A 27,330-nucleotide genomic window follows, 5' to 3' on the forward strand; every position below is an offset into this window, starting at 1 on the left:
ACATCAATACCCACTTGAGAATATCGGACAGATTAATATTTTAATCCTTAGGATAGATTAATAAAAAATCTTGGCTCCGCCCCTGTTTATCCTCCCTCAATGTGAAAATGGATGAAAAAAGAATTAACAAATGAAAAATAATAAGAAAAGAGAAAAAAAAAAGGCACTTCAAATTTATACAAGTTTTGTTTAGAAACAGAAAATCGATCATCAAAGAAACCCAAGAACCCTGCTTACAAGGGAAAGGGCCGTTCTTCAGGGACTAATCAAAGAAAAAGGGACGATCAAGGATCAAGGTATGACAGGCCACCAATCCACATCTACATGCAAAAGAACAGAATGCTTGTACCTTCTATCCATTTCATTGGGTTTAGAAACTAAATGATGAATTTATTTTGTTTTATAGAAAAAATATTTTTATAGTAAATGTACCGATGTTTCTTTTTTTTCTTGGTGAAAGTACCGATGTCTTACAGCTTCAGCTCACTGGTCTGACACTAGATAGACCCAGATTAATCCTCTCCAGCTCAATCTGAATGTAGCTTTTACCACAATCAAATTCAAATGATTAGACAAGCCACCCTCAAATATGGGGTGGTGGAATTCATGTAATTAAACCGGTTGTCATAAGAACTTCCATCTGATGACATCTTTAAAATCAAATAATCCTCACTAGCAATTATGATTTATGAATTATCTAATAAAACATGAACAAATTCATGGTAGTTCAACACAATAACTAAATATTGCATCAAACAAGAACAAAACTCACGAAAACAAAATTGCCATGCCACTTGAATGATCGATTGCCTGTACTTGAAACAAATTCAAACCCCCTTTGTTTCAGAAGGATAATGGGGAGATTCTTCTATCTGATCGGTAGAATTGGATAACAGATTAAGTTCTTGTTCTTGATGCCAAGTCAGTTCTGAAAGGATACTGTAAATCTTTGAAATCACTTAAAGCAGCCTCCAACATGGTTCAATCATGATTTGCCATTGGAGGAGTGCATGCTTGCTATTAGGATGAGGACAGGAGCATAATGGAAGTCACTATCAACAAATAAGCCTTCAATCGCACCTAATCCCTAAAAGTTTGGCAGTGAGCTCCCATGCAACAATTGCAGCAGCATTTGCAGGAAATGCTCTTACTAATGTGGGACCAATGCCAGTGTAGCAACCTTTAATTCCCTTCATCCTGTATATCTACAGAAACAGTTCTGATAAGAATGTGTCATAAGGTGGTTTGAACATCCAGGATTCCAGAGGAGGGGGGGGGAAGAACTACATATTACCGAGCTCAGTATGCGAAATGGATTTCTACTAGAAGTTGAATCGGGTGCAGTCTGAATAACAGTCTTTGCCACATCAAAGGGTAGAACCACGGACCAGTACTGTCAAGAAGACCAAATATTGTCAAATCCAGTCTCATATGATTCTTATATGCATTAAGTTGTCAAGTACTTACTGCAACACCACCAAGCCCACCAGTGATTGTACCAATCCCTGCATCAATCAATATATTTGGCAGATGGCTATTGACAGATGAAGCAGAATTCACTTGCATGTACATGTAGTAACGTGTATATTCATAAGTGCTGAAGAAGATCACATTTCCAACAGATTCTCTCAATAAAGTTGCAGTACCTCCACGAAATATACCCTTAAGCTGAGAATATAGCTGACAATAAGTACCAATCACATCATTCTCCATGTTTCAAAGTAAACAGAGATATTATCTTACCCCCTCACTCTTTATTGTTTTAACAGCACAATCAAGAGGACTACTATATTTGTCACATTTACCAACCAGTGAATCAGTCCCTTGAACTTGCATCCTACACTGGAAGATCTCAGTGTCACATGCAGAGATATGGCCAACAAACAATTGAAATACAGGAGGGCAGCAATTCACCTACTTTTACCAGCTCTGATGAACATAGTACTAAGCTGATTATAGCTCCGCCATAAGCTGCTGAAGGAATGATAAACCGAAGTTGTGGCTTACTGCTATTCAGTTCTCCCTTCACAAACAAGACATAGTACAAGTGTTTAATTAACCAGGGAATTAACTTTTGTAAGTAAAAATATCTGCAACATCAACTAATGAGGTAATAGCCTGCAACTTGTTTCGGTGTTGAAAAAAATCATTGAACAGCATATTCAATCACTCTATGACAGAGAAAAACCTGAAGTGATTTTTTGGTTTGGGAATAAATGCCAAAAAGAATTGAACTTTCAACTGCCACCCCAATAAAAGAAGAAGTTGCACCTCGATATAGTCCTCTAACCTGTAAAATAACATAACCACACTTCATTATTTAGAATCAAAATTATGGAAAAGGTTTAGGTTTCTCAACTATATTACAAATTCACAGATACATGTACTGTTTAGACCATCTGACCTGAAAAGAACCACTAGATGCAGATGCACTAATAGCAAACACCCCCCCCCCCCCGAAAAAAAAAAAAAGAAAAAGAAAAGAAATAGATGCAGAGATATCAAATCAATGCAGTACAGCTTGTTTAAAATGAGATGGAACCCCCTTCTTAACAACAATACTGGTATTTTTTCTATTAAAGAATATCATGGTAAATGTTTACAAAACTCTAATATGCTATTAACTTTCTACCAAAAATAATAATAATAATATGCTATTAGCTAAACTTAGGAAGACAGTATTTTATGTACCACATGCAGGAGAAGCAAAATGCTCACATGTTGGCAGGAAAATATCACTCAGTTGAATCTATCACCCACAAGATTTCTACTCAATTTCCATATAGAAGGTCTGCAGAGGACACTGTGGTAAAGTTACCTCGTATGCTCAAGTTGACCTATCAATAGTGCTATGGTTTGAACAAGGAGGGTATCCCAATGAGGCTGTAATTGGAAAATTTGTTCGACAGCATATTTGTATTTGATAGGCATTCTCAGATGAATGACCAGTTAGACTTAAATCCAAGGGCTAACATCAGAGCAGAAAGATTATATAAGCATACACTTTTCATTCCTTCTTTCTCTTCTTCTTTTTATCCTTTCGATCTCTGTTAAGGACAACCATTTAAAGGCAGTCCTCTCAATCCCCATTCCAGAATCATCTTCCTTCGGTCTGCTTTTGAAAACGTATTACCTTTTCTAACCATCTTAACCAAATGAGTTATCAAGTTTATTTGTACTATTAATAGTATTTTTTTATAAGAAAAGAAAAAAAAGTTTATTAAAGAAAAAGAAAAGGAAAACTGAGTACAACCAAGAAGGTGCTAAGATAGCATCAAAAACAAGCATACTCAACTAAACAACAAGAAGGGCAGCAAAGCCACCAGAGAGCACAGCAAGAAACCCTTCTATAAGCAATTCAGATCACTGATCAAAATAAAAGCAATTCAGGTCGCCCCCAGAGACAACACCAACCAACAAACACAAACAAGCATACTCAACCAAACAACAAGAAGGGCAGAAAGGCCACCAGATAGCACAGCAAGAAACCCTTCTAAACAGCACAGCACTATTAATAGTATAACCACAGGAAATATTTAAAAAATACCAATTCCTAACCTAGGTAAGGATACTAACTGAGCTCTTAATTCTTTTCTTAATTCCAAAAGTCATTTTGGAAGAATCACCTACTACCTAATCAATATGGTTCGTTCCTGTATGGGATTAGGCACTCATTCCCAGGTACTGGTATCATTGCTCAGTGATCGCATATTGTCATGCTGGAAAAGATGGTATAGAAGCTTCCTCTTTCCCAGTAGGGTAGTTTAATCCTTCAAGTTAATGCCATAAGCAGCAAAAAGAACAGACTATCCTTTTAGTTCCTATCCATCCTTCAGTTTTCAGAGGGTTTGGGAGGGAAAAGGACTATTTGTTTATTTTGTAGCATAGGAAAAGCCTGGGTGATGCAAAAATAGAAGCAAGGAATGAAACCATGGAAGAAACTTAGAAACCAAGATTTTTGATATTCTTTTTTTTTCTTTTTGATAAATGAGAATAGTTTTATTAATTCAAAAAATAGTAGTACATTCAGCCTAGGAAGAGGCACAAGGTGTTACCTCCCCCTAGGACTGAGTCATAAACACTAAACAAACACAAGCCTGAAACACAGTTACAAAGTGGCCCAAAACAGATCTCCCCTTGACACCCCTTGCTTGGCCAAAGAATCAGCCATTGCATTTGCTGATCTGCTGACCCACTGAAACCTGACTGACATATTCCTTGTCAGCCATTTAACTTTCTTTAACAAATCCCTGTAGCCCCAACAAGCTGTCTCTGGACTTGTCAACCAGCCCACCACTACCTTGGAATCCCCTTCTACTATCAAATTATTCACTCCAAGTTGACTGGCCATCTGTATACCTTGTACCACTGCTAGTATCTCTGCCCTTACAGAATCACCAACACCCACTAGTCCTGAAAATAAAGACAACATGTTACTATCTTTGTCTCTCAGAATCCCTCCTATTCCAGATGGCCCTGGGTTACCTTGGCAGCTACCATCAAAATTCAGTTTTACCACTCCATCCGGTGGGGATTCCCATTCAACTTGTGATTTGTTCTTTGTGGAGACTGTAGAAGCCACTGCTGCCCAGTTTCTCCTTAAGTCATCAAACGAGTAATCTGCCAACAAGTGTGAAGATTTTACCCACGAGACTGTCGTTGTCATTATGCATTCCTTAATTTCAGCAAGACTTCTTTCCTTTTCTTGAAATATTCTAGCATTTCTCTCCTCCCATAAAGTCCACAAGGTAGCGGCTCTGATACATTTCCACATTAACTTCCCTCTTTTTGTCAATCTCCCAAAGGCAGCCGGAATAAACAGCAGCTTTACTTCGGAGGGCAAGTTCCACCTACACCCAAATAGTGCAACAACCCAGTTCCAAATATTGGCAGCAAAAGAGCACAATATCAGTAAATGGTTACAGTCCTCACCCTTCACTTTACACAAGAAGCACCAATTTGGGGACAAACACAAGTAAGGTTTCTTCTTTTGCAAGTTTTCCACCGTATTGATCTTACCCAAATAGGCTACCCAACAGAACACTGCTATTTTAGGAGGAATTGACCTTAACCAGACCTCTTTAATAGGGAAAACCTGAAAGGAGGGATTGGAGCAGAGGGCTTTAAGGAAAGAAGCACAAGTGAAGGAGCCAACCGAGGTTAGAGACCAAACCCTTTTATCCAGGTTAGGGGGGTCCAGGCACACTGAATCTAGAAGCAACAAGAGCTCTGAAACACAAAGAAGTTCTTCATCCCTTAACCCTCTTCGAAACCCAAAATTCCAGTTTAAATCCAAAGGGCGAACCGGGGGGGGAAGAAGCCATGAAATTGGTTTCTTTTTAAAGAGGGAGATGGAATAGAGAGAAGGAAAGCGGTCTTTTAGGGGTTGAGTGCTCACCCAAATATCTTCCCAAAAAAGAATGGAGTTTCCAGAACAAGCATCATACCTTACAAATTTGAGGAACTTTGGGAGAATGCCATAAATAGCCTTCCAAGGTGTTGTGAGCGAAGCCCTTCAGGATACCTCTGTGTCCCAACCTGATTCAAAACAGCCATGGATACTCTTCACTACTTCATGCCACAACCTCTCCCTCTCCAAGGGCCACCTCCAAAGCCACTTACCTAAAAGAGCTTCATTCTTACTCACCACATTCCCTAAGCCTAGGCCTCCATTTTTGCTTCTACTCACCACCTCTCCCCTAATCAAGTGATCATTTTTTTCTTCCCCAGGTTCCCATAAGAAGTCCCTCATCAGTTTTTCCAACCTCTTTGCCTCCCTTTTAGGAATTCTAAATACTGACAGGAAGTATAAAGGCAAGTTGGCTAGAGTTGCTTTAATCAAAGTAACTCTACCCCCTAGGGAAATATAGTTTCTCTTCCAAGTTGTCAATCTTTTTTCGAACTTTTCCACCATCGGGTTCCAGAACCTACTTTCCTTTGGATTTGCACCTAAGGGAAGTCCTAGGTAGGATAGAAGCCACTGAGACCATGTGCAATCTAACGAAGCTGCTATAAACTCCATCTCCTCTCTACTCAAATTTATTCCCACAATACAACCTTTCTCAAAATTTATCTTCAAATTTGAGGCCCTCTCAAAGTGAATTATCAAATCCTTCAAATTTCTTACCTCCATCAGATCACAACCTTCACAAAAGATTATTATGTCGTCTACAAATTGAAGATGGGTTACTGAAACTCTATCTCTACCTATTCTCCACCCTCTTAAGGATCCGGCCCTATCCACTTCTGGGAGAAGCAGTGGTAATTTCCTAATTTTTTGGATTTTAGTATTTTTGAGTTTGTTTCCAAATTTGTTTTCTGATTTGTTGGTCTGTCAGGAATAAAATTAAGTTCCAATATTGTAGAAATTTACTATTCTTAGTAAAAAACAAATTACTATTTGTCATAATTTCTGTAAGTACTATTTATAGTGAAATCATGACAATATTGTAGAAATTTACTATTCTTAGTAAAAAACAAATTACTATTTGTCATAATTTCTGTAAGTACTATTTATATTGAAATCATGACTTACTGTTTTTAGTAATATCTGGTTTCTTATATTAAGTTAGCCTTAGTAGCATTAGTAGAGTTATAAAGGTGTCTTAGTTTTCTGCTTTTTTATGATATACACTTCTGTCAGGTATAAAATTTATGGTCTCTTATTATCCATTATACTATTATTTGTTTTTGGAAACCAATATATTAAAACACAATAAGTGATTCTCTCAAACAAAAATTTATACCACATAACAATATACAATAATACAAAATGCACTTTAAAAAACCTTCCAGAGTCATAAGACCAAGATTGAATAGAGAGAAGTATATGTGAATGGCATGTTCAATAATGGGGGCTACAGCATGGTACAATGGTAAAATCTCAGGCTGACAAACATGAGAACATGGGGTCAAATCCGAGAGCAGCCACTTTGCACAAATATTGCTGGATGCTAAGTTATTATCCACTCCACCCCTCCCAAGACCAATAGATAGCCGGGACTAGCATTGGTAATAACCTGTGTATATTTGTATATGAAATTTGTATGGAATCTTTATTCTGAATTGTTTGTATGCACCTTGTATAGGATCATTAATATAGTGACCTCGTGCATTTTATTGTAAAATAGGTAAATTTATTGAGATGATACAAAATATTCAAACTCAGCTCTTAACAACAGATTCATTTGTGTGTCTAGAATTTTAATTTTCTTCTACTTCTGTGAGATCATTTATATAATGAGACGCCAAAGTTCCATGACTCCATCAAAATGTTTCATTGAGGTAATAGATGCAAAAATCAATGATTCAGCACTTCGTTGTACAAAATATGTTTATGCCATGCATAATTGACATTTTAAATAACTAGGAAAATTACTTATTGCTCATATTGTCTTTTAATTTTAAGATTCAGTTTTGATATTTTAGGGGAAAAGCGAGCAAGATTCAATGTGAAAAGAGTAAATCCTTTAGTTGGTTTGTACCTTACCTATTATTAATCTTCTAAATTTAAAACGCATGCATAAAGAAGATATGAACTAATTTGCATCCCATAATGAACTAAAATAACTGCAAGAATCATACCCCTTCATTCTTCAGAATCCTAGTTGTACAATGCAATGCACTCCTATACTTCACTCCATGTGCTTCCGTATTGTGCTTTTGAAGTTTCACCTGGCACATATCATATGATTCAAGATCCATACAGGGTACCACAATAAGTACAAAACATTCAAGAGAAATTCAGAGGCACAGCACAGATTGATACACCTGACATGTGATATGAAAAACTTTAGTGGTGGTATTATTATCAGAAATGCCTGAGACTTGTTGGTGTGCACTTGCTTGAGGTATAATGCAACATGAGGCATTCAACTTAGTAACATGCCCTAATAATTGTAAACAGAATATCACACAACTCTTGCATTTCACAGTTGTTGATGCATATGTAATGAATGCTGTAATTAGCTTAGCATTTTATCTCACCTTAGCAAAGCCTTTACAACCTGAGGTTGAAATAACTGATGCAACATGAGACTTGTTGGTGTGCACTTGCTTGAGGTATAATGCAATATGAGGCATTCAACTTAGTAACATGCCCTAATAATTGTAAACAGAATATCACACAACTCTTGCATTTCACAGTTGTTGATGCATATGTAACGAATGCTCTAATTAGCATTTTATCTCACCTTAGGAAAGCCTTTACAACCTGAGGTTGAAATAACTGATGCAAAAAGGTAAAGTACGACAGAAGAGAAAAGGGTTTTTACCTAAAAGGATATTTTATTTAGTGGATGACAGCAACCAAGAGGAGGCTACTCTATTCATGGGACCAGTCAATAAAGGTCACCATTTTCTTCTTTTCTTCTTAAAATGATAGGATATAGTCCATATTCTTGTATTAACACTACTGAAACAGTCTCTTTGAATTCCAATCTTATAATGAGTAAGTAAGTTAGTTACTTGTGTTTGCCCTATTTTAAGTTCACAAACCTGCCTCAGCCTTCAATTGCGATGCCAAAGTATATTGCGAGATCTTCAGTCCAATAACTACATTACATGGAGACTTAAAATTAAACTGAGGGGATTGATTTATGCTTCTATATTTAATTTCATTTTTTCAACAATTACTCTGTTATTGATATAAAACATAAATAGGGCCATTACCCAATGATGGTCCCAGTCTCCCAAATATTCAGGGTCTTAGGAGGGTATAGACTGGATAAGAACCTAATCACTGGCATTACTTGCACAAAGTGGCTGCTCTCAGGCTCAATCCTGCTGTCTCAAACTTGTCAGCCCTTGCACCAAGTAATGCCCTCTCATATAAAAAATAAGTATATTAAGTACACCTGAAAGTTCGAAATCCTTTTTTTCATGCTCAGAGTTAACCACCTGGTACACCCTACACCTCAGGTTCTGACACTCGTATCCATATCCACGTAGCCTGTGGACAACGGATTCAGTCCTCACAAAATTGTTCTCACAGCCATTTTCATCCGTGCATTGGAAGCATCTCCATACTTGTATCTTTTTATTGATGAAGAGATGTTCCCAATGCACGACCGAAAAGGGCTGTGAGAACGGTGTGAGCACAATTTTGTGAGAACCAAATCCAATTTCAGGTCTGTACTCAATTTAAACTAGCTCCTAATTCCTAGCTGCATTCACCCAAATCTCAGGCTTTAAATATTAGATGATAAAAATTTTTAATAAAATATACTTCCAAGAGAATGAATTCAAATAGTCAAAGCACCTGTCAGTCCTGTCTACTCATCCACCAAAGTGGATCAAGTCTCTTTTATCTTTCATAGTTTATAGTCGTTGGCAGCTCTTTTGATCACTTCACAATCACATGGTTGCTAGAAATTCTTTATATCGATAACTTTGAATTTAAGAATATCTCCATCGTTTTAATAGCCCTTATTTTACTTCTTATAAGTTTAAATCTCTGCACAAGTATCTTATTTTCCCTGATTATATCTGTCCATGTGAAGGACGATTACCATAATTGACTGGTCGTAATCAAGCATACATTTCCAAACATATTCAAGCCTTTCGACCTTTTTACATTCAAACAAATAACACTTGAAGCCAAGATCAATATTTTAGAGATCACACAAAGCCCAACAGCTTCCCTCATTGCAAAATAAGAGACAAGAAAAACAAGCTAAACAGGAAAAACAATTAGTTCCGGAAATGGATATAAATCCACAGAACAATCCCACAAAATGAAGACATTTCAATCTGCCGATTTACGAAGTTAATTATCCAAATTAGTCTATCTATCCTACCGAAAAGGGTAAGAAAAAGGGAATTTGCAAACAATCAGAGCTTTAAGAACACAAGTATGAAGCAGTTAAATACAGCAGCATGGAAAGTTGGGAACAGAAAGGAAATAAAAGAACAGACCTTGACGGTGTCGAAGGGATGACCAATGATAACAGTAGCTACTCCGGCAGCCATACCTGCTACATAGTCCTTGTACGTAGAGATATGATCACCCATTCCTTTGCCTCTCTCTCTCTCTCTCTCGAACTACAGACTACTGGCCACCCTCGCCCCCGTCAACGGTGGCATTCCACCACACACTCGGGTCTCTTCTCACGGAAGCCCCCTACCCAGACTGAAAGTTTCACCAAAAAAGGAAAAGAACAATGCTTGCAGTGTATGCGTGATATTGGGAAATAATATCTTAGCTATATTCAGTTCAGCCTATGTATTCTATTGCAGCTAACAACCGCTCTCAGGTCGGGTTGCCGGAGCCGGACTTCTGTCAAAGTAGCCGTCTCCGGTCTCCCCACCTGCTATTTGAAACAGTTCCGATTTTTATTCTCTTTCAGTTTCAGTGCCCTTTTCATGATTGGGGCTGGGCCTTGTCATACTAGGGCCCAACCCAAGTAGATTACCCATTTCGACACAAGTTGGGCCTTTGGACTTTCAATCATGGCTCTTTGCTTCTCTCTTTCTAAGGTCATCAGGTGTCATTATTTATCAAACAATCAATCAATAGGAAGAACAAATTGACATGGGAACCACTTGACGGTGCCTGATGATGTTCTGAGAAATTTACCGTCCATGTCCTCCCACTCCCCTTTGATTCTATCCACCGATACGAACTTGTCCCTTGGTTAAAAACCTTTTAGGTTCGAGGCCATGTGGTGTGGTGCCTCAACCCCAATATATATGATGTGGTGGACCATGTGCGGAGAAGTGAAGTCCCTGGTTCAAGAGTTTTAACATTTATGGGGTATTTTGTAGTGTGGAAGAAAAATTGGTGGGTGTGGATCCACACCCCGTGGGAGGGATCAATCTATACCACATCATAGTCCACAGTTGTTCTGAATTGTGGATAGATTGTGTAGATCAGGTCAGTTCACACCCACGGCGGCATTTTGTAGGTGTAGTGTGGATTGGTCCACACCATACTTTTTGATTCCATGTATCTCATATACATTTTATGGGAGATCTACACAGTTGATCATAAATGTCTAATTTTTGCATTTTATATGGTAAATAATTTGAAAAAAATGCATCAATATATAAACAACAATTGTATTTTTAAATAATTAAAAAATATTATTTTAAATATTAAAAAATAAAAAATTAATATTTTAAATATTATTTTATTAATAAAAATATTTAAATGATGAAAAAAGAGTTGAGAAGGAGAACTGCCAAACTTTGTGCTTGAATTAACATTAAAAATTATTATTTTACTGATAATTGATGGTGCACAACCTGAATGCTCCTAACTAGATGGCAACTCAGACGTCAGGCTACTTAGTTGGCCGGTCGAGCTGCAAAAAAACAAGATTAGAGAACCCGGGGTGGCTTACCCGGTGTGGGCACTTTGACGCTTTAGCGAGTGGAGTATGCGAGCTGAAGGATTCAGTAAGCTAGAAGGCTAGTGAGCAAATAATCGTGCGTACCTTGTAGCGTTGGGGTTGAAGCCCTTATATAGGTGAGTTGTCATAGGTCTTGCATAACACCTCTGAGATCCCTCGCCCGCACTGACAGGAGTCTATTCCTCACTCGAAGGTGGACTTCGTGTGAGCTGATAAGGCTTATCAAGTCCGTCCGATAAATTCCTCGGAGGTGATGGTCTTGACATGCCGAGGTGATGGTCTTAACGTGAGGCTTGATCCCAAAGAGGTCGGAGAGCCAGCTAGCTTCTAGAAGTTGGCTATGTGTCACCTCGGCAGGTCGGGCCATCACAAGCTGCTCAAACCTTGATCTTGGCCGAGGTGCCTAAGGTACCCGAGCTGACTTGGCCTGCTGAAGTGGCAAGAATGTTGAGTCATCATCCATGTCATCAGGTCGATCCACATGTCCACGTGCTAATAGGTCAAGCCAAATTACCCCTCATCAATAACATATTAAAAATATCAAAATTATTAAAAGATTAAATAAAATGAGAGTAATTGGACCAATGTAACGCACCACTGAAACCTCCCCACAAACTACCCACACCATAGTGTGGACCATCCACGAGAAAATACTATGGATGATAAATTGGGGTGTGGCTCATCCCTATCCACGCTATTTTGTGGACGATGACCGTCCACACATAGAAAAACACCATATCTTATCGTGGATGGGACCAAAAGATTAAAAGAAATGAACAAAAATCATTTTGGGAATATTTTTAAAAGAAAGCAAGAGATCCTGAATTCCTTAGAGCAAGTCAAGAGGTTGGGAATGATAGAGCCACCATTCACCTTGAATGTGCCCTCCATAAACAAACGGGATTTCCTACCCACTCTCTACCCGCCATAAATTGCAGCTACACATCTCTATTATGAATTAAGAGATGTGTAGTTGCAATTCACGACGAGTAAAGAATGGGTAGGAAAAGTGAGTAGGAAATTATGCCCCATATTAAATAAAACATCTATAGCATTGATTCCAAAATCAAAAAGCCCTAAGACTATCAATAACTTTAGACCCATCAGCTTGTGTAATGTAATTTACAAAGTAATTGCAAAGAGCCTTGTTAATAAAATTAAACCTTACTTAGAAAATCTAATATCCCCGTATCAGAATGTTTTTGTGCCAATTAGACAAATTAATGATAATATCTTAATTATTCATGAAATGAGTCATACCATGAAAAAGAAGAAGGGTATGAAAGGAATTATGGCTTGTAAAATTGACATGAAGAAAGCCTATTGATAGGCTGAAATGGAACTTCATAGAAGAAGTCCTAGGGAAGTTTGCTTTTCATGAGAATTGGAATGGGTGGGTTATGGAGCATATTAGAACAGTATCTTTTCATATTCTGGTTAATGGTATTCCTTCTAGGGAGTTTGCTACCTCTAGAGGGATCAAATAAGGGGATCCTCTATCCCCATATGTTTGTGTTGAAGCTCTTACTAGGAAGCTCGAAAAGGAATCTTTACTCTCATGTATTCCAATTGGATGCAAGGTGGCAAAAGACTGCCCCAAAATCCCAATATGGCTGCATTATTTATGTTGAGGTATCTTCAAGTGCTAGGGAACTATTGAGAAAGGGGTTAAGGTGGGAAGTGGGCAACGACAATTCTATAAAATTTTGGACGGATTGTTGGGTCAATGATACTCCCCTTTCGGTTAGTGTTGATATTGGCCGCGGCGGGGATGATCGAATCTTGGTGAGTGAATTCATTGATAAAGAGAGAGGTGTTTGGAGAGATGACAAAATTCGAAGCTTGGTTTCCTCAAACACTTGGAATAAAATTAAATCCATCTTTATCCCGCCAGATCAAAGGGAGGATAAAATGGTTAGGAGCCTAAATCCGAGTGGTGCCTTCTCCTTGAAATCAGATTATAAGCTGAAATGTACCGAGTGTTGCAATAGAGAAAACTTAGTTAATTGGAAGGGTTTAGTTTGGAGTTTATTGTGTCGCCCGAAACTAAAAGTCTTTCTATTTCTCCTCTTAAATTACAGGCTTCCTTCGAAGGACCTGCTTAGGAGGAGAGGAATGAACATTGATGGGGCTTGTTGTAGGTGTGGAGAAGTGGAGGACATCAACCGCATTTTTAGGGGGTGTATATTCACTGTCCAAGTTTGGAGGATTACTAACCCAAACTCATTAATTTTAATTGATCCGAATGCTAGACTTATGGAGTGGTGGAAAGCAATTCATGATCAACTGAATTAAAAGAAAAGTGTGTCTTTACTCTTTAGCACATCTGGAAGTGCAGGAACAACAAGGCTTTGAATAATGAGGATTCCTCTCCCTTGTTAATTGTAGTGAGAGCTAATAAAGATCTTATGGAGTTTAAGGATTTCATTGTTTCCCCTTCTTGCTCTAATAGAGTCAGATTGTGGAAATATGTTGCCTAGACTCCACCTAGCCAGTGACCTATAAAGATCAATTTTTATGCTTCTCGTTCAAGTGATGATGGTGCTATTGTGAGGGACTGCTCTGGCAAGATCATCGACTACAAGGGTTACAATCTAGCATGCAACTTCAAACATCATGAGATTATAATTGAAGGGGACTCCAAGCTACTCATCTCCTACCTCAAAGGGATTACCAGCACTCCTCATTGTCTGATGTGCAAGGATAAGTTTAGTGGAGGATTAAGGTATACACATATTTATAGGGAAGCCAACCAGGCCGCTGATTGGATTCCTAACTTGGTTATTTCATCGAATTCTAATTCTATTTTCCTTGACTGCAAGTCTCTTCCTTGGGACTTAGATTTTATCTGCTTGTGAGACTTCTAGGGGCATGCTACCCCTAGGCTTGTGTAGAACTTTTTCTCTTTATTAAAAAAAAAAATCAATCAATTGGTGAAAATTCGTAGACCAACACAATGTGCTACCCCTATGGTGTATGATGGATTTTCAAGGGTTCAATGTACAAGAAAATTATTTGTATCCTTGACATTTTTTTAATTTCTTGATTTTCTATTACATTTAAAGCCATGAATTTCAGCTTCCATTTATCAAAACTAAGTTTCATTTTATAGAAATGCCGAATTAAGGGTACCAATAGACCGGTTTTTGGTTGGAATAAGTCCAAATCAAAATCAATTTGGATAGATTGGACGGATTAATAAGACATATTGAATTGGACCAGTCCAGACATAATGGTCCAAAGTATTTATTGGTGTTGATATGTAAATTTTGGGTCCAATAAGAAATTGAATGAAAATGAGCTATTGGTCCACTAAGAAAAGGATAACAGAATTTGGGCCCAAAAAAGATATTGGATAGGGCCCACTACAAATCAAAGTGAATAGCAATGAGCACCTACCACATGGAGGCTTGCATTTTGAGACAAATCCCACCATTGAGTGGCAATTACAGAGGTTTTCTTAAACTCTCAAATCTTGTTAGAGAGATCCCCTCTAATCAACTTGGTGGGACCCACATTTAAGTGGCAATTAATATGGAAAGAATGATGGCCAAGATATATTTCTTTGTAAGTGGATTTAATCCCTTAGCATGCCAATCCCATATGGTAAAGCTACACATGGTGCACATAATCACCCAAATGCTATTCCAAACCCCGACCTTTAGGTGATAGCAAAATGGCAAATCAGCGAGAAATCCTCTCAAACTCATGTAGCAGGTTTGGATTAAATTGTATTGACATTCAAAGGTTCTTAAGTGACAAAATAAAAGGAAAAATTACAATTGGCTAATTGATATGATATGAAGAATCACTAACTGGCTAAATGATATGGTATTTCCTTTTATCTTATGTGGGCCCTCCACCAAATCACAAAAAATTGATCCTATGGCCTAACTTGTGGGGACCAATTAGATCTTAGTAAGATGTCCCCATTAATAGATTGTCGATGATTGATTAGGATTGATAAGAGAATCACGTTAATAGCTGGAGGATCTAGTGGGACCCATTTAATGGAGATTAATGTGCAATATTGCCTAATTGATGATTCGGTAAGAGAAAATTAAGGTTGGCCAACAAATCTATTGAAGATCACTAATGGCATTCCCTTTTATAATGAGGATTTCAAAATTGAAATAGGGAGGGCTTTTCAAACATAGACATCTACTATAAAATGGAGAGGAGAGCAAGGAAACTCCCCCTGGGAGAGGTGACCCAGAGGATGAAGAGAGCTAGTTCGTCTACAAAAAAGAGAAGATACAAAAAATAATAAGAGAATGAAGGGAGAAGACAAAAGAATTTGGAAGAAGTCTAGCTCATGAGCCGATGCTGAAATATTGAAGTTTCAAATTAAATGTTGTTAGCAACGTGCATGTTGAGAGATTTTCAACTGAAATCATTCTCTCCTCTTCGGCTCTCTCTAGCAATTCCCAATCAGAAATCCGACTTTGACTTGCTGTACTCAAGGAAAGCTCCCAACAAATTACTGCAAACAAGAAATCTTCTATTAAATTGTTGTAGTCAAGAAGATCTTTGTCGAATCATTACAAGGGACCTCCTACCATTAAAGTCGTCAAGCTTTACGGGTCATGTCCGTAACAAGCTACAAATGCAAGTTCAATCGTGTTCGTGACAAGAGAATCAGAGGGTATTCTTCCAAGAAAAAGAGAGTTTATATCCCATTTAAATTTCTGCAAGAAAAAAAATAAATTTCTTTGAATTTGTCCGCATTAAATTTATTTATATCACTCCTGGCCCACATGAGTATAATCTGTGAACGACCAAATCAAATAAAAAAAACATTCATGTATTACTCCTAGCCCGCATGAGTATAAACTGTGAACGGCCAAAACAAATAAAAAAAAAATCTACTCGTGACCTGCAAGAGTATGAACTACTGATAGTACAAAAAAAAAGATTCTCTACTCCTAGCTTGTAAGAGTGTAAACTTTACAAGTCGGTGGTTGCATTGTCAATTGTAATAACAATTACTAACTTGGGGGGCATTTGTTGATATGTAAAAAAAAAAATGAGAAAGAGAAGACGAACCAACTAGAGGAAGTTATTGGGCCCACTAAAAGGAGTTGGCCCATTACACTACATTAATGGGTCATGGGCTTAAGCCTCTAATTTTTAGTGCAATGCTCTTAAAAAAATCCTAGACAACCAACAGCATTTAAGGCTTAATTGATCCACAAAAAATGGAAATTAATGGTTGGTCAATGAGCTAAATGATGCATGGGCCCAGCCCCTTTTCCAAGTGGCATGTTAAATCCAATCTATGAATTTAAAAGGGGATCAAAGATTGACCACCGAATTGTCAATCTAGTGGGCCCATATTAATTACAAGCCAAATTGAAAGTTGAATTCAAATTCTTAGGCCGATTCATTTAAAGGAAAGGGGACAAATCCAACCCATTCCCTAATTAACTTCTAAATAGGATCATAAATTGATCACAAGAGGGATTGATTAATCAGCCATGTTTGAAAATCAAGTCTAGCCAAATAAATTAGGAGTTGCATGGGCCCAACCCCTTTTTGCCAAGTGGCATTTGTCTTTAAATGGGAGGGGGGAAAATCCAATTCCTTTCTTAATAAGCCTTTAAATCAGATCACAAATTGATCATTAAAATCTTGTAGGTCCCCCAAATTAAATGCTTGATTCCCAATCAGATCTGAATTGGGCAAGCTCTTTCACTATAAAAGGGGATGGGGGTCTTCTTGTGAGGATGGTCTTTCTCTCATTCGTCTCCCCCTTTAACCACCAAGTTCGTCTCCGACCACCGTCGTTCCTTTTGAAGAAGAAGGAGAAGAAACAGGCAGCACTAAGATCAATGAAGAAAGAAGAAAGGCTCCAACTCTTCAACTATCGAAGCACCGAAATTACTACCACATCACCCCGTGAAGTTCGGATCTTCAAATTCCCATGATCCAAAAGGCTTTCGTCAATTCTACAAGCAAAGATATTGCTTTCAACAGTTCACACCATTGATTGGGCATGAGTAAATTTTTGTTGCATAAGTCTGGGCGTTACTTGCTTCTCCTAATTGCAAGTTCTAGTCATAGTTTCGGATTTCACCCAAGACAAGAGAATCAGAGGGTCTTCCTTGCAAGAAAAAAGAGAGTTTGTATCCCACTTAAATTTCTGCAAAAAAATAAATAAATTTCTTTGAATTTGTTCACATTTTTTTGTGCTCTAAATTTAATGTGAAATTTGTGTTGACAATTGGATTGGATTAGACCTGGTCCATCCATAATAGATTTATATTGAATTGTGTCAGATTGAACCAACATCTAGTTCATTAAGAATACATGTGTCAATGGACTAGGTTTAGACTGGAACCAATCTAAATTAAAACCAATTTGAATAGATTGGATGGTCTGGACATTGAATTGGACCGATCTAAGATGGTCTAAAGTATTGATCGAATTGGATTGGACCTGGTCCATTTGTAGTGGACTCATCTGGACCTGACCTGGCCTTTGCTAGTTTGCATTATCTGAGGTAATATACTTCAAAAGTAATTTGAACAGGACCTCGATGGTTGCTTTATCTCCTTTGTGACTTTCCTTACAATTTTAATGAGGCTAACCTCCATTTTCACACTAGTTCTCAAACAAAAAAAAATGTAAGATTTTCTTCAAAGATATGAAGAAAGTAAATAGAGATCTAGAAAAAAAAATGCATCCAACACCAAATTTGGAAAAAAGAGAACTCTAAACAGATAGTTCTCTATCGATAGAATTCTAAACAGATCAGATTTGGAAAATAAAATAAAATGAATCGACATCCAACTAACAAATGAAAATAAAAAATCACAATTGGTAGATAACCTACGACACTGAGGGTACAACAACAAACTGAAGGTCATCGATGGTGGGAAAAGAGCCCAGAAGGTCTGTTCATGGGGGATAATAGATCTGCAAAAACAATAAGAAAATGTGAATATCCACAACAACGAAATTAGTACAAGGTTTCAGGTTGATAGTGGTCTTAACTACAACAAAACAATGGCGGTAGGTCTCTCCATACATCGCAAACAGTGGCGATAGTTCTCTATAGACGAAAAAACGATGGCGGAAGGTCTCAGGGTTCTCTTCGCATTAGGGTGAAAAGGGTTATCTTCTTCTTGGTATGCGATACATGGGATCAACATACTCAAACCACCACGTCAGCATCCACGTTGATGCCACATCAACAAGAGGTTTTGGGAAACGCCATGCCATTAGGGGAAGTGAGAGAATTTGTTGCTACCCCCAACGGCTCAGGGCACACAAATATATACATTTTATTTTTTTTACCGTTTTTCAATAAACGAGTGAACCAAATAGTGGTTTAACCTTTAATAAACGCCCATGCCTAGCTTGCGCAGATGTGGCAGCATTTTTTAATAAATGCCCACACAACATATATTTTACACTTGTGTGCAAATGGGGCCATGGCATGGCATGGTCAAATATGAGTAGATAGAAATTGGCATTACGCATTTGGTAATATGCACTATCTAAGGATGCCAACTTTTTATGTTCATAAGTGGGTTAAAGTCTGTTAGGCTTTGTACTAAAAACCCTCCACCTTAACTACTAGCCCGCTTCTTGCCACCTTCTATAATCATAAGTGGGTTAAAGTCTATAATTTCTACCTTGTAGTTCACCCATGTTCTATGATAGATCAATTTAGTAGTTAGCTCTAGTAAGGACTTCTAGAAAGGCAGTTCTATTTTATCTGGGATTTATGTACATAGAAATATTTGGAATACACAATAGGTAACATGAATATCCATGTAATACCAACAGTTAATTGATTTATTTATTTTTTTTCACAATTTTTACTTTCAATGATAAATTTGGAAGGAATAAAATACAAATGTCTAGAATGTAAAACCTTGTATTTTGTATTATTTATGTATTTGTACCGTATATATTTGTATTTGTACTCTTTCCTAACTGAGATAGTAGCACCACTACCACTAGGATATACAGAACCTATGGATTCAAGCATTGTTGGTAGATGCCTTGGTCCATTCTGGTAAATTGTTTGTTTATACTCTTTTACATCTGATTCAAAAGAGTAGAGAGGAATATCTGCTTTGACCACCCATGCAACTACACTAGAGAGTAAAGAGATGGGTAGACACTTGGCAGAAAACAAAGGTAATGAAAATTTGCCAAAGAGATAATAAGAAATCTTAAGAATATTTTTAGTTGGTGATGATGATAGAACATAAAACCAAAGGTACCAAAAAGTCCCTCTCCATCACCAAAGTGTGGTCCAAATAACCCATCCAATAACATGTGGCTCTAATCCCAGAAATGGGCATGTAGAAGAAGTTTTGAACAATAAGACATAATTGATAGGGAACAGATTCAAGCAGTAGTAAGGAAACATCTAAAGGTCATTTAGAAATATACAATATCCTAGCATCACACCACATCCATATATGGGTTCATATTATCCAAGCGAGAATGTAGCCTTTGTAAATTGAACCTAACTTATGGTCACCGCATTTGTTATCCACTGAAGCATCTAAAATATTCAATGTCTTGGGAAGTAGAATCTGAATTTCTTCTAGAGTATCACTTTATTGTTTGTTCATGATAAGAAAATGTAGATCTCTTAGAGGAAATGAAGGGTGATGCCAATATGTTCCCAATTTCCCTATCTACTAAGCCTAGTACAATTGTTTTCCCAAATCGCCATGGCTCCAAGAGATGTGTATTTGTGAGTATCAACCCATGATTGTTAAAACAACCAAAGCCCAAACTCCGTCATCTATGGTACAACTGTTTGGTTGGGCACGTTTGGTTCATGGGAGTAGAGGTATAGAATCGGAATCAGAATGGGTCATTCCGATTCTAACTGTTTGGTTGAGTAAAAACTGAACTCCATTCCCATTCTGTTGGAATGGCATTCCACCATTTAAGGAAATGGTCATTCCATATCCTCCCTTGGGACTGAAATCCTATTCAAGATGATTCAAATTTCAATTCCTTGTTTGAACCAAACAAACTATGGAAATAGACCATTCTGATTCTGTTTCCAACTGTGAACCAAACATAATCCATAACTCCTTTCTTTTGATAAAAAAATGAAAAAAAAAAAACTCTTTTCACTGACTTTTGAGGATGATTTAGTAAAGTGGTGAGATTTCACAGCCATTAGTGACATGAGGAACTAAAGGACAATGGCCAAAAGAAAACATAGACAAAAAAAGCATGGGGTATAAGATATATTATCCATCCTCCATTTTATTCAATTTGAGCACCAAGAATCAACTACGGGAATGCCTGCAAGAAATTAAGTAGAACACAAGTCCACAAACCCAACTCATAAAATGGGGCAGGCCCCATAAATCCTATTTTGGCTCAATAACCAAAACCCTATTTCACAGCCATAAGGGCAAAATAGAAATCTAGCCAATGGAAGGAGATCATTTTTAATCCCATTTGCGAAGATGGATGGTACAAGCTCTAAGTTCGAGATAAATGGCAATGGAACTGAAGAGATTAACTAAATGAATTTGGAAAACCTGAACTAGTGGCTCAACCTAATGGAGACAACGGAAGAGATGCTCAATAGTCAGGGCAATTCATCCTACAAGGAAGAGAATAACCTAATAAGCAGCGAGATGGGGATGCTCAAAGATCTAGACCCAAATCAATTCAGTGGTTTCTTCATTTAGTGCACTAACTCTTTCGAAACGCCGATAAGAGGGCATATCCCCTCTTTTCCAAGTTATATTATCATGTATATGTTTGGAAATATAATCTCTCACGTATTACTTGTAATCTATAAATTTAGTGCTCTTTTCATACTTTATCCCATGAAAATCTTCAATTGGAATATTAGAGATTGCAGTAACCCACAAACGTGTCATTTTCTTAAAAAACAATTTAGGATTCAGAATCATGACCTGATTTTCCTCTTTGAAACAAAACTGGATGTTGAGAAAACAAATAAGCTAGGGAGACAATTAAGACTAGTGGACTGGTGGGGTGTGCTGGCAATGGGGTTATCTGGTGGTTTGTTTGTAGGATGGAAGCAAGATATGTTTATAGAGAAGACATATGCTTCGGATAGAATGATTCTACTAAGTATTAAAAACGGTCCATCAAATCTAGAATGGTGGTTATGTTTGGTGTATGGACACCCAAATAAACAACATAGGTCCAAATTCGGGAAAGTTTGACAGAAATTTTACTTGGGAAGGAAAATTGGATGTTGATCAGAGATTTGAATGATGTTGTGGAGGGTAGTGACTATCAGGGCTCTCATATAAACACAAGAAGATATTCGAGTCTTTTACAGGCCTTAATTGATACCCACTCTCTATTAGAAATTCAAACATTGGTTGGGGCGTATATTTGGACAAATGGGCAAAGGGGTCAACGATTAGTAAAAGAAAAACTGGATAGGGGATTGGCTACTCCCTGGTGGCATAATCTCTTTCCTAAAGCACAAATCTCAATCTCCCCTAACCTATTTTCAGACCATGCCATACTTATACTAGAGACTAATCCTCAAATACTAATAGGTCCAAAACAATTTCATTTTATGCCCTTGTGGACAGAGGAGGAATGTAGGGATCTGGTTGAACAACAATGGAGTTCATCAATATTTACTGATGAGGGTGGATTTGGCCCTCCTAAGATATTGTGATATATGGCACCTCGGAACAAATAGGTGACACCCGGAATTACTTTAGCACAACTTGCCTTAGCCAAGTTGATGGTGTCCCACCTGGCGGCCTGGCCCTGGCGCGAGCTGGCAGCCTAGCATAGGCATGACCTGGTGAACTGGCATAGGCACCGACTTGGCGGCCTGGCCCAGGCGCGACCTGGCCTTGGCACGAACTGGCAGGTAGCAGCCTAACACAGGCATGACCTGGCGGCCTGGCACAGGCACCAACTTGGCGGCTTGGCCCAGGCGTGACCTGGCGGCTTGGCACAGGCACCGACCTGGCGGCCTAGCCCAAGCGCGACCTGGCAGCCTGGCACAGGCGCGACCTGACAGCCTAGCACAAGCACCGACCTAGCGGCCTGGCCCAGGCGCGACCTGGAAACCTGGCACATGCGCCGACCTGGCGACTTGCAAGACGTGCTCGCCAACGAATTCAGCATGCATATCCAAACACTCCCACGATCCTTGGAAGTTGGCCCACGTGCCGAACGATCTGGAGGGTAGTCAACATGCATTGCGGTTACCTCTAGGAATCTCGAACCACTTAGACGACCTCGCAGAAATCTCAGATATGGTGCATGAAGACCACACCAAACAATGCCTATATAAAGGCACCAGCCCCAATGACATGAGGGAGGAAGCAAGTAAGTAAGTAAGCAAATTCTAGCTCCCATACTTTGTGATTTTTAGCTCGCAGTCTACTATGAGAGTATTGACTTAAGTATCGGAGCGACCTCGCCGGGTTAACCACCCCGGGTCCTTTGACATTTGGTTCCTCACAGGCAGCTCGGCACCTGGTCAGCCCGGCACCTCACAGGCAGCCCTGCACCTAGTCAACTCGGCACCTCACAGGTAGCCTTGCACCTGGTCAGCTCGGCACCTCACAAGCAGCTCGACACCTCACAGGCAGCTCCACTTCGGCCTCTGAGTCATTGGCCACTTGGAAGCAGACCAAATGACGAGGTACTTAGCCAAAAGATTGATACATGACCAAAAATTGATTCATCAATTGGTGTCGTCTGTGGGAAACGCTACGAAAAGCTAAGTTCTCATCCTCTAAAATGCTAAGTCATCTTCTTCTAGAAAGCTAAGTCCTCATTTTTTAGAAACTAAAGCTCTCACTTTATAGTTTCCATTTTTTATGAACTCAAAGACTATGCGGGAAGTTGATAGTTAACAGACTAAGCAGCTCTACCAACTTTACTTTCAATTCAGATAAAACCTCATCAGTCCCTTCGCGAGGTCCCCTCTATAAAGATGAGCTCTTCGTGGCTTCCGCGGGAGTTAGCGGCCAACAGACTGCATGGATGCCCTTGTCGGTCGAGCCTTCCAAGGCTCTTGTGCGACTAGTGACCTAAAGTCAATAGTGCTGCCCCATAGGTCGAGCTCCTAGTAGCTTCTTGTAGGAGTGGGTAACCAACGTCACTAACGAGGTTGATGCAGCGCAGTCGTGGCCCAGGCACGGCCTGGCGGCCTGGCCCTGGCCCTGGCCCTGGCGCAACCTGATGGCCTGGCAGCCTGGCACAGGCGCGGCCTGGCAGCTTGACATAGGCGCAGCCTGGCGGCCTGGCCTAGGCGGACCTGATGGCCTGGCCCAAGCGCTGACCTGGCAACCTGGCCCAGGCGCGAACTGGCGAGCTGATAAAAGACTTCGGCTCCACATAAGACCTAGTCGCCTCTTCGACATGGGCAAAATCAAAGATCAAGGAGAGTGGACTACGAGTCGCTCCCAGAGCCTAAGGGCTAAAATACCACATAAGACCCAGTCGCCTCTTCGGCATGGGCAAGATCAAGGAGAGTGGACTATGAGTCGCTCCCAGAGCCGAAGGGCCAAAATACCGAACTAGCGAAGACCTCCTCACCATATAAGACCTAGTTGCCTCTTCGACATAGGCAAATTCAAGGAGCGGACTGCGAGTCGCTCCCAGAGCCTAAGGAATTGAATCGATGCTTACGAGCTCATCGAATTATTCATTCCGGGCCAAAAGGAGAAACCTGCTCCCTTCGTCGAGTTACTTTCAGCTCGGGAGTGGGGGGCAAATAATGATGGTGGATTTGGCCCTACAATGATATTGTGACACATGGCACCTTGGAACAAATAGGTGACACCCGAAACCACTTTGGCAACAACTTGCCTTAGCCAAGTTGATGGTGTCCCACCTGGCGGCCCAGGCACGACCTAGCACAGCGTGGCCTGGTGGCCTAGCCCTAGCGCGACCTGGCGGTCTGGCCCAGGCGCGACCTAGCCCTAGCGCGAGCTGGCAGCCTAGCACAGGCACGACCTGGCGGCCTGGCACAGGCACTGACCTGGCAGCCTGTCCCAAGCACGACCCGACCCTGACGCGAGTTGGCACCCTAGCACAGGCACGACCTGGTGGCCTAGCCCTGGCACGAGCTGGCAGCCTAGCACAGGCGCGACCTGGCGGCCTGGCACAGGCACCGACCTGGCAGCCTGGCCCAGGCGCGACCTGGCAAATGCACCGACCTGGTGACTTGCAAGACGTGCTCGCCGACGAATTCGGCATGCATATCCAAACACTCCCTCGATCCTTGGAAGTTGACCCATGTGCCGAACGATCTGGAGGGTGGTCAACGTGCATGGCGGTTACCTCCAGGAATCTCAAACCACTTAGACGACCTCGCAGAAATCTCGGATATGGTGCGTGAAGACCACGCCAAACAATGCCTATATAAAGGCACTAGCCCTAATGACATGAGGGAGGAAGCAAGTAAGCAAGTAAGCAAATTCTAGCTCTCATACTTTGTGATTTTTAGCTCGCAGTCTACTATGAGATTATTGACTTAAGCATCAAAGCGACCTCGCTAGGTTAGCCACCCCGGGTCCTCTGACATTTGGTTCCTCACAGGCAGCTCGGCACCTGGTCAGCCCGGCACCTCACAGGCAGCTCGGCACCTGGTCAGCCTGGCACCTCACAGGCAGCTCGGCACCTCACAGGCAGCTCGGCACCTCACAGGCAGCCTTGCAGCTGGTCAGCTCGGCACCTCACAGGCAGCTCGCCACCTGGTCAGCCCGGCACCTCACAGGCAGCTCGACACCTAGGCAGCTCCACTTCGGCCTCTGAGTCATCGACCACTTAGAAGCAGACCAAATGACGAGGTACTTAGCCAAAATGTTGATACTTGACCAAAAATTGATTCATCATTTACTATACTAGATAAGCTGAAAAGGTGTAAGATGGCTCTTAAACAATGGAACAAAGAAAAAATTGATAGAATTGAGGAAAAAATGAAACAAATTGAGGAATAAATAAAAAATCTGGGTGAAGAGGGTAGTATGGGAATATGAGCTAAAAAAAGAATTTATTGAAGGAATATGACAAATGGCTTATTAGGGAGGAGCAGATGTGGTGTCTCAAATCTAGAGAAACCTAGTTGAAAGAAGGGGACAAGAATACAAAATATCACCAAGTTATAGACTATAACAGAAGAAGGAATTTCCTACAATTTTTGAAAAATGAAAATGGTGAAAATATGAATTTGGAGGAGATAGAAAAAGCTTTCAAAAGTCATATTTGTCAAATAAGTAACAGTTTCTATGACTGACATAGAACTACAAAACATTGTAGTTAGCAAGCTTACACAAGAGAAGGCCTCCCAGATGCTAACCCCTCCATTAGAAGAAGAAATTAACTTGATAGAAAAATCCTTGAAAATTCATTTAGCACCAGGACCTGATGGATTTTCTCCATTCTCCTATTAGAAATTCTGGCCTATCATAAGGCAAGACGTACATTGATAGAATAGTAAAGGGGTTTTTTGACACCATAGAATTCCCATCAGAAATAAACTCCACAAACCTTGTATTCATACTAAAAGTGAAACACCCTAAAAAAATCTATCACTACAGGCCAATAAGCATGTGTAATGTGATTTATAAAATAATTGCAAAATGTTTGGTGCTCAGAATGCAAAAGACTCTAGATAAGTTAATTGCTCCAAATGAAGCAACTTTTGTGAAAGGATGATAGGGTCTTGAAAACATCATTTTGGTTTGGGAGATAATTAATGAAATGAAAAAAAAAAACAAAAAAAAAGGTAAAAGTTGGGTTCTCCTTAAAGTTGACATGTCAAGTGCCTATGATAGACTAAGGAGAGATTTCATAATTGAAATGATGAAGGAGATGGAATTTGAGAGAAAATGGTGTGATATGGTAAACTTTTGCATCAAAACCCCAAGGTTCTCAGTCAAAATTAATGGTATAATGAAAGAATTTTTTTCATCTCGATAATGGGATAAGACAAGGGGATCCCTTATCACCCTACTTGTTCATAATTGCCATACAAGCCTTGTCATGCTTGTTAAACAAGGTAGAGGCTGATGGGAGATTCAAGGAATAAAGATAAGTAGAGAGGGCCCTCCCATAATCCATCTGCTATTTGCTGATGATTGTGTTATATGTTGCAAGGCCGAGCCAACCCAATTGAGAAAAATAAAGGAGATACTATCCCAGCTTGCAAAATGGTCAGGAGAAAAAATAAATTTTGCAAAATCAGGAGTCTATTTTAGTCGAGGAATTCATAGAAGGAAAAAAGAGTTCATGCTGAATATACTACAGATGAAACAAATGTCAAATCAAGAAAAGTACTTGGGAGTTAAACTATGCCTATTGGGTAGATCAGAAAACTACCATAAGGAGATTGTAGACAAAATGAATAACAAATTAGCTTTATGGAAAGCAAAGTTGTTATCATAGGCAGGAAGGACAACCTTGGTCAAATCTGTATTACAAGCAGTTCCGATATATTCAATGTCATTAATCATACTTAAGAAAAAAACAATATCTAAGATGGAGAAATTTAAAAAAAAAATGATTTTGTGTGGGGTTGTTTTGCTGAGAAAAAAAGTATGTATACACTCTCATGGAACCAAATATGCAAACCAAAAATAGAGGGAGGTTTGGGATTTAGGAGAATGGAGGAGTTTAATAAAGGTATATTTTTTAAGTAAGTATGGAGATTGTTTACAAATCAATCAGGTTTGTGGTCAGAGGCCATATGGAAAATAAATACATTAAAAGAAAGCCAATATTCTTATTACAAAAAAAAAAGATTCCACATGGTGGAAATTTATACTAGATAGTTTAAATATGTTCAAAGAAAACCTGGGTTGGCACGTACATAATGGGTACCCTGTAAATATTATTGATCATTGGATCCCTTCAATGTTGGATGGTTGTCCAAGAATAAAAGAACAAATGAGAGACCAAGTAGAGGACATGAAAGTACAGGACCTAATGGAAAATGACGAGTCTTGGAACATCCCTCTATTACAACAACATT

General features: G+C 39.4%; 1 protein-coding gene across 3 annotated transcripts; it reads right to left on the reverse strand.

Annotated features, from left to right (window-relative positions):
* Positions 1-651: 651 nt before the first annotated feature.
* Positions 652-10,389, reverse strand: MBAC1 (Mitochondrial substrate carrier family protein). Of its 3 annotated transcripts, none has more exons than XM_088886908.1 (8): positions 9,916-10,389; positions 7,585-7,674; positions 2,189-2,290; positions 1,925-2,023; positions 1,744-1,842; positions 1,468-1,668; positions 1,295-1,393; positions 652-1,205 (listed from the first exon to the last, which is right to left on the reverse strand). In XM_088886908.1, the coding sequence occupies exons 1-8, from the start codon at positions 10,009-10,011 to the stop codon at positions 1,071-1,073; spliced, it is 921 nt and encodes a 306-aa protein (XP_088743034.1). In that variant the 5' UTR covers positions 10,012-10,389; the 3' UTR covers positions 652-1,070. The 3 variants fall into 3 exon arrangements, with proteins under 3 accessions (XP_088743034.1, XP_088743033.1, XP_088743035.1); XM_088886907.1 differs by having other exon boundaries at positions 1,919-2,023; XM_088886909.1 differs by having other exon boundaries at positions 1,034-1,197; positions 1,919-2,023.
* Positions 10,390-27,330: the final 16,941 nt, after the last annotated feature.

This window comes from Nelumbo nucifera, chromosome 1 (genome assembly GCF_055504915.1).
Source record: "Nelumbo nucifera cultivar China Antique chromosome 1, China Antique-T2T, whole genome shotgun sequence".
Classification (NCBI taxonomy): Eukaryota; Viridiplantae; Streptophyta; class Magnoliopsida; order Proteales; family Nelumbonaceae; genus Nelumbo; species Nelumbo nucifera.